This window comes from Electrophorus electricus, chromosome 21, assembly GCF_013358815.1.
Source record: "Electrophorus electricus isolate fEleEle1 chromosome 21, fEleEle1.pri, whole genome shotgun sequence".
Lineage (NCBI taxonomy): Eukaryota > Metazoa > Chordata > Actinopteri > Gymnotiformes > Gymnotidae > Electrophorus > Electrophorus electricus.
In genome coordinates this window covers 11,698,836-11,707,705 of record NC_049555.1, presented here as the reverse complement: position 1 = coordinate 11,707,705, position 8,870 = coordinate 11,698,836, and the positions used below count along the sequence as shown (strand labels likewise).

Genomic DNA, 8,870 nt, shown 5'->3' with positions numbered 1-8,870 from the left:
ACGAGGGAAATAACACCCACATCATCACTCACACACACACACACACACACACACACACACACACACACACACACACACACACACACACACATATGTAGACAAACATGCACCCAGCCAAACTTATAGATATCAAGAAAAAATGGCAGTAGATATAGAAAGAAGAAACACACACCATATTGCTTTTATAACTAGAACTAGTTTATTACCATCATTGATGTATTTTTTAATCAATGTTGCACAAGGAACCCTAAAACAATACAAACCACTAAAAACGGTCTAGTATGTTTTCATATGCATACACATATACACATACAGCGCATATGCATATGTACATTTGTATAAGCAGATAATCATGACCTGACAGAGGTCAGAATTAATTACAGAATATCAAACATGGAGGAGAGACAGATCTGCAGAAATGTAGCATTCCCACTGGGAAGTGAAGCTGAGTGGGACAGAAACCTGATTCATACTGGGAGTCACCTGGGCGGATCCAAGAGGCCAGACAGACAGACAGATAGACAGACAGATAGACAGACAGACAGAGGTAATCACCCTGCTGCTGGTTGTATGAGCATCCTTCTGTGTCTCCATTTCCTCCCCACAGGCCAATACACACAGTTATATCACTATAGCAGTTCTACAGCTTGTAGGCTGAAATATACAGTCTGGTGGTGCATTGGCTGTTTGGTTTTGGACAGACCTCCTTCCTGATCTTGCAGTACACAGTCTGGTGGTGCATTTGCTGTTTTGCTTTAGACAGACCTCCATTCTGGCCATGAGGCTATTTTTTTCCGCCGTGACATTACGTTGGTGGTGATTTACATGGGGACGCTGAAGCTAGAAAGTGTTAGCGTGGCCTTAGCAACAGTAGGCTAACAGGGGGCCTAGACACAGCTAGTGACTCACTTTCCCATACAAGTGTGTGAATGTGTGTTTCATGCTTTGCTTCTAAAGCATCTTTACCGAGAGATAAATGCGTCATTTTCCTCATTCCCTTTAATGAACAATCACCTGTTTTGACAGCAAATCAATCCTTAAGCAGAGAATCATTCTTAAGTGCTGGGACAACATTGGATATGTTTGACACAGGGAATAGTCTCGCTGAATTTAAATGTAGATCAAAAGATCATCGGTGCCTGGTTCAGTGATTAAATATGTGGAGTTATCTGAGATATGCTCAGATCATTATTCCAGTGAAAATACAAAACCGCACTGTGCAGCTACCTTTTGAAGTCTGCTATGGATTTTTACATTCCAGCACTATAGTAACACAGATGTTCTTGGTAAGATTTTTGAATGGCACATAGCTTGTAGTAAAATATTTTTCGTAATTGAATGAACTATTACTGTCTGATATGCTCATTGTCACTGGAATACTTTACAATTAATAAACTGCATATTTATTGCGTAGAGTGGTTGACAACCTGAAAACAATAGATTAGCAGGAATAGAAACTGGTCCCAAGTTCTGTTATGCACAGTGCTTCCTTGTCCGACTATAGACTACAAATCTATAATCGAAAAATGTATTTATACTCTGAGTGCTTCAGTTGCTTGGTCATGACCACAGGACCTGTGGAAGATGGCAGTGAGACCTTTTGCAGAGAAAAACAGAGAACTTGTCAAAATGTCAAGTAAACACGACATCAAGATGATGGTCTTTGATGAGACCTAATAAGGGCTGACAGGATCGGGCTCACTGCGAGTTGAGAGTTGCCATATTGTTGCAGAGCTTGTCTTGAGCTTGGACATTAACACCTCTGAAACCTGAAGGCCTTCGTGGACAAGGGCCAGCTTGTGATAAACGCAAAAAAAAAAAAAGCGACTGCAGTGGGGAGCGGCCTGTGCAAGACGAGACGAGAAACTGTTTAGCACCGTGCTTGGATGGGAAATCCCAGCCATGAATGGGGCTTAAGACAGCCGGGATGGCCACATGCGGTCCTACACAAAACAGTGTTTGCTTTACAGATTCAGAGTTTGATTTTCCCTCCGTGGGGTGGAATGGGTCCGCGTTGCCATAGCGCTGCCGCCAACCAAGGCTGCTGCATGTGAATGGTCCATCCCTGAGTCTCAGATGGGAATTCCTGGGCAGTGATCTGCTCCAGACAAATGGGCCTTTCTTTGCAGAGGGGTGTGTGTGTGCTGTGGGAGTGTTTAGTAGGCCCTGTGATGAAGGGCCATCAGGATAGAAGGTAATGCTTCCTTTGTCTCTCTATGGATTATATAGGCAAACACAAAAGGACCACGCTGGGTTAAAACAAAGGCCAGGCTAAGGGGCAGGGGCCACCAGTGAGGTCGCGGCTCTGCTTCACATGGTGCTGTATCCGATTTCTCCGCAAAAGACGCTTCAGACGCAGGGATTATGAGCGGCAGCTCAGCATGCGTGAAACAACAGTGATTAGCTCCGTGTTTGCCTAGAGGACTAGCATTAACCGCCGGCCTGCGCCCAAACTGAGAGGGAGAGAGTGAGAGAGAGCATGGGGGAGCACTTGTGGTTGTTACATACCCACAAGGACATGGGGCACCCAGACCTTCCTCTACTACAGAGGATCTGGTAATTCCCTGAGTGCACACACACACACACACACACCAAAAACTAGCCCACTTCCCATCCATTTGCAGCACTAACGCTCAGTGGATGGGATTCTCACCAATTGAGGCCCACTCGTCGGGGGAAAAAAGGAAAAGATAGATGTAATCTCCTGAGGCGGCTGTTGGGACTCAGTCAGTCCATGATCACAGTTCAGAGCAGAATAGTCCAGCCCTGCAGCCCTATAAGCTGCTATGCACGAGCAGTAGGAACAAAGGTCAACAAATTAAAAGTCGCCAGGCATCAATCTGAAGTAAGGCGCACGATCGGGCAGAGGAATATATCGGACTCTGGAGGGTTGGTCCCTTGGTGTTGGAAATGCCCCCCTGAATAATGCTGAACCGATGCCCTGCGCCCATTTCTGGAAGTGCCCCATCTGACGAAGCAACCCAACATCTAGAATGTTCTTTTTGTTGAAAAAAAAAAGAAGCATCAGAAGCTTAGTATACAGCAACATGGGCAGCCATCAATAAATACGCAACACACGCAACATTAATAAATACAACAATATGCCACAGCTTCCTTCTGCTAGCTCAACCACTATCACCACGGAAATTTAGCAGGCGTAATGAAATACGCAGGCTTGCAACAACAACACGCAAGAGAAACTAATATATCCTGAGATGAACCAAAACAAACGAAAGCAGAACGCATAAGGGAATGCCATTTCCAAGCATCTGCTGCAGACAGCGTGGGCTTCCGTGTTCATGCATGCAGCAGAAATCGGACGATCTGTCCTGCACCGTACCAAGCCACTCATCGGATCTTTCGTAGCGAAACAAAACAGCAATTTTCCTGAAGTGTCATGTGCACTAGAACTGTACAACAGATGGTTCACACAGAATTTTTAGCAATAAGAACAAGGCAGTAAACCACGTCTCCCCATCTTGTTTGGTACAATTTCATTTAAGTCTATTATACACAGACAGATTGGTTCAGCTATCTAATATACAAAGAAAGAGAAAACAGTAAACACTTCACCGCTTTAGTCTTCAGAAGTCAATTTCAGAAATTCACATATGTAATCCAAAATTGATATATATATACGCAACTTCTTCCTGTGAAAGCTTTAGCACACTGATTTGGGACTCATGTTTTCTGTGGCAACGTGCTTGTCGTCAAAAGGTTTTTCTTTAAATGTTAACCGAAGAAGTTGCATTGTGGTTTAAATGTATGACATTTTTATGTTAGTATTTACATGCAAATAGTAGGCAACCACACATATCAGTTATAAACAAGCAACAATGACAGTTTTAGTGTTTGGCCTGCGTGCTTGATAATCCTGTATGTGATTATAGGGATGTCTTTTAAGAGCCAGAATGGAGAGACAGTGCATAAACCTAAAAAATGATTTATACAAACATTTAAAAGAAATAAAAACACACATATTTATCATATGTTCAACATGCACACATTTATCAAACTTCTCAGAGTAAAGATGCTGATCTGGGGACAGTTTATAAAATTTACATAGCCCTGAATACAACTATAGAGACTGGTGAGAGCTGATCTCAGATCAGTGTCTTTATTTGAAGATGCTTGATAAATATGAGCTATAGTTAGAAAAGAACAACGTATTTTCCATTTTACTGATCTTCTTGAAGTACAAAAAGAGATATTCCTCTCTTCTGATGTGCTGAAAGTGTGTGTGTGTGTGTGTGTGTGCGTGTGTGTCCATGCGTGCGCGTGTGTGTGTGTGTGTGTGTGTGTGTGTGTGTGTGTGTGTGTGTGCATACACACATCATACAAAAACTCAGTGGAAGAATGACCTGAGAGCATGACACCTGTGTTGAGGTAGGAAAAAATACACACATACATAAGCACCAGAGCATTGTGGGATATCATAGGGGGATGATGGTCCAGTCTAATGTTGCTTCCTGCTTGGAGGAAGCAGACCCTTTCCTCCCTGTGGAAAGGGCTGAGCCCCAGACAGGCAGATGGAACAGTGACGTTAGTGACCCTTACGCAATCCCGAGCTTGTGTGGCGTCTCAGATTTATCAATAGTAGAGTGGCACAGCAGAGAAAAGCAGCTTAGGCCACTGTCTGCTCAACTGACACTAGAGCGGCTACTGCTAGGAGAACAGAATGGGCTTCTCAGCATGCAATTGGTTTAGATGCATATGATGACCCCCCCTGCCCTGCCTGGCTCCATGGGAACACAAAGGACGAGATGCCTGATGACACAAAAAGGCAAGCCCTCCTCCTGTGGAAAAACTCCAGTAACTGTCACCAATGTAATGCTAACTGCCACTGGATTAAAGTTCACTCTCTAACTTACAATTTCAGACTTTTCTACGATTAGATTTAAATTTGTTTTCCTTTCGATCTCATTGTCAGCAGCTTCACACTCAGTATAATAATTGGAGCTACAGAACCTAGTATTGTTTGGGCCAATATAACAAATGATTTTGCATTTTGCTGTTAAGAAATGCTGGTACTAGGACGATGCTTTGTCTTCACAACAACAAGTTCTACAGGTAATAACTATGACTATTTCCAGTAAAGATTTTATTCCACTTTTTATTTTGCAGTACACACTACAGTGTTCTAGTCACTTACATACTATTCCAGTGTGTACAACCACAAAAGTGATCTGGTTAAATGCAGTATAACATAAATGCCACGGGGGCCGAGGTCAAAAACGTGAGCACACACGTGGGACACCTACTCCTTCTGTATGGGTTCAACTGAGCATGGTATGCCAGCCTAGCATATGTGGACATATGTTCGCTAGGGTGTATCATGTGGGAATGCCACTAGCACCATGTGTCACTGTATGTTTGTGAACATGGGGAGTGTCACCTGCAGCTCATATGTAACTGCTCTTCCAAGGAATGGTGTGTGGGAAGAACCAGCGTAAGTGGCAGGCCCTGAACCTCCTACCTGAACTAGCAGGACAAGCTGATTGGATTTTTTTCTTATTCCTGATTAAATGCCTCTCAGCGGGATTCACTGACTAGTGCTTCACTGTCAACATCATATTGCAGCGATATCCTGCCAAATGTTTTTCAGCAAGTCTATATTACCACCACCTAATATCAACACCCTGGCAGGTTCCATAATAAATCTGTGCTTAATTCTCTTAAGTACATTATATATATACACATATACTGAAGTATTTCCTGTCTCTGGTCTCTGTCACGCGTTATAATTACAGAGGTCCACCACACAGGTGTTTGTATGTACATACAGGATAAGTCAATGCAGGTTCGACGCTGTTATAGCTAGGCCTTCCTTCTACTCTGTGTACATGGGATAACATGGTGAATGGCAGAAAAAATTATCCTGAAATCATTAGTAGCAGTGCAATGCATTTCTAACAGTCCTTTCATCCAGCTGAAAAAAACTACCATGTTAAACAGTATGTGGAAACAAAACAAAACCCCCCCCAAAAAAATCCTACAAAAATACAATGCACACAATGGAAAAGTAGGATTCATATGATGTCATCTGTCAACTTGCATGAGGTACTGACATATCCAAACACAGCAATTTATCGAGGAGGGGAAGCCAGGATCTCACAACAACAACAAAAAGAAAGAGGATACATGTTTCATTATGAAAAAAAGCACGACGACAACAACAGCATTGTTATCTTGAGGTAGAACATTGACTTCAACGTTTGGAAGTGCTATATGTTGTTTGTTTTCTTCCTCGTTTCACCTCAGTGAGTGAGAGAATGGTATTCTTGACATCTGAGGTAGCACCACACCTGTTTCCCTTCTTTTTGACCGAATGCTTGACACTTAAAAGAAACAGAACGGACTAGAAGACATAGATCCGAAAAAGCTTCCCATAACACATTCATTCCGGCTGAGGTAGGTTTCTGTTGTAAATCCCAGGGTTCACAAAGCCAAGCTTAAATCCTGGAGGCTGATGACTGATTAAAGAAAAATATATACTGATATCACGGGAAAAATCATCCTGAGACAGAGCAATAGTTTAAATCCCTGGAAGAAGGCCATAGTCTTTGCTGGATGGGTTTATGAAGTCATTGGTAGGCTGAGAGGAGGCAGCAGGACTTTAAAAAATAATAATAATAAAACAAAACAGGAAGAAAAATAGCTATTCGGGACAAAAAATAAATCTCTGATGATTTCTTTTTTTTTTTTTTTTTTACAGCCAGAGAAGATGTACTTTCTCTTTGTGCTGCCGATTTTCTAATGGTGGTAGAGAAAAATCCCTCACTTTGTTCACCTTCCAATGAAGAAATCTCAGATGTCTGTCACAGAACCACACCCACTGTTAAGCTATGGAGGCCCTCCCAGTTAAGGAGTCCAACAATTTCCACATTGGGAACTTAACATTTATAAACTCTTTGCACAATAAAAAGAGAACTAAAAATAGGAAATACTTCGGTTGACCTGAGAGGGAGAGAAGTCTGAGTGAAACTGAAGGGCTTAGAGCTCCAGTCTTCATCAAGTCATCAGCCTTCATTTGGCTGGGCCTCTGCTGGCCGTCGGTGGAACTGCGGCTCACGCTCTTCCAGCAGGCTGAAATCATCCAGGGGAAGCGTGGACATCTGGGTCTCATTGAGTGAACATGAGGCCAGCAAGTTTTCCATCTGAAAGCATGCACACACACACACACACACACACACACACACACACACACACACACACACACACACACACACACACACACACATCAATGAGCTGTACATTCATCTCTGTTAAGTAAATGGATCTTATATGACTTAAAGATTTAACACTCTAACACTCTAGGTTTGAACACATAGCTGTAGTTAAGCTGTATCAAAGCTGTATCAAACATGTCTAACAATAAGAACCAAAACTCACTAATTAGCATGATTAAGTCCTAATGCACTCAGTATTCAGTAATCGTAAAGAACTGTCCATCTACTGGCTGACATTCAAATGTCATTTGATGATCTTCATAATACTCTATAACTGATAAGAAGTGTAAGCACAACAATGCTGAAACAAAGAAAAGGTTCTCATAATTTTATTCAATTATTACTGAAGGGAGACAAATAAAAGAAATGACAAGTAGTTTTGCAACAGGTTTGAGTTCCTATTTCACCATTCTAACTTGTATCCATGGTTTCTTGGCAACATTACTGTACACAAGCCAAACAGCCTTACACGATTCAAACAGCTTTACACATGCCATATACCTTGTGTATTTATTTTTGGTTGTTTTTTAGGTTAAAGCTTAATAAATTATTTTTGCATAGTCTTAGACTGGTTCATATACTAATTAAGTGGTCATAAATACTATGTTCCACTGTGTACCTATATAGCTAGGTGTCATACGGTAACTTGCGGAGTCCCGCAAGGGTCAAGTCTAGGTCCGCGAAGCAGCTGCTAGGACCGTTTGCCTGTGGCAGACCCAGCACTCACCATATGTGTGGCACTGGCTGAACCTGAGACGAGCCTCTCCCTCTCACCCGAGCCAGGGAGGCCCTTGGTACTGTGCCGGGCCCCGTTGGCCTCAGAGCAGGGGCCGGGGCAGGGGCCATGCAGGCTGTTGGGGGGCGGGGCTCCCTGGGAAGAGGAGGAAGTCTCCAGCACCGTTGCCGCATGTCGTCCCACTGGAGGAGCAGCCTGCACTGTCTTACACAACATTAACCTGCAGAGAGGGAGGGAGGCACTGCAATACACATGTCCCTGCAGTCACTGGACAATAAAGCAATAATGTTAGGGGGGAGGGAGGGTTTTTTCTCTTCTTTTTTTCGTTTTTTTTTTTTTGTTGTTGTTCTTAGTTCTATATAGTAGCTTTTAGGCAAACATGGAAACCAGTAGAAAAAATTTGTGGGTGCATGGCACCTCTGGATTTAGTCATAGCAGTGGACGGACAAGAGAAACCCCTTCTAAAGGCAATAACACAAGAAAACACGAGTGTGCATGTGTGCGTCTCCCTACCTGCCACGGTAGCTGAACATAAGAAAGAGAACACAGAAGATGATGCAAGTGACTCCAATGTGGATGCCGATGATGATTCCAGTAGTAGAAGTCTTACTCTGCTCCTCCTTCAGACAGTCACATGGAGCTTTCAGCACTGGACAGAGGCAACAGCACTGTAATGACACTACCCGCATAGTCAGTCTGTCTGTCTATGTCTGTCTGTCTGTCTGTCTGTCTGTCTGTCTGTCTATGGCTGTCTGTCTGTCTATGTCTGTCTGTCTGTCTATGTCTGTCTGTCTATGTCTGTCTATGTCTGTCTATGTCTGTCTCTCTCTGACACATACATGCGTATTTAAAAAAAAAAAAAAAAAAAAAGTCACACAACAGTATTTGACACTCCACAGGGAGCA

At 42.9% G+C, this 8,870-nt stretch overlaps 1 protein-coding gene across 1 annotated transcript in view; it reads right to left on the bottom strand.

The window, feature by feature from the left end:
* Positions 1-795: 795 nt before the first annotated feature.
* Positions 796-8,870, bottom strand: part of igdcc3 (immunoglobulin superfamily, DCC subclass, member 3) — a 63,491-nt gene continuing 55,416 nt past the window's right edge. Inside the window, exons 12-14 of the mRNA XM_027008948.2 lie at positions 8,479-8,614; positions 7,957-8,185; positions 796-7,157 (exon numbers count right to left, since the gene is read on the bottom strand). Coding sequence (XP_026864749.2) covers positions 7,020-7,157; positions 7,957-8,185; positions 8,479-8,614 — 503 coding nt within the window. The 3' untranslated portion in view covers positions 796-7,019. The remainder of the gene's footprint in view (positions 7,158-7,956; positions 8,186-8,478; positions 8,615-8,870) is intronic.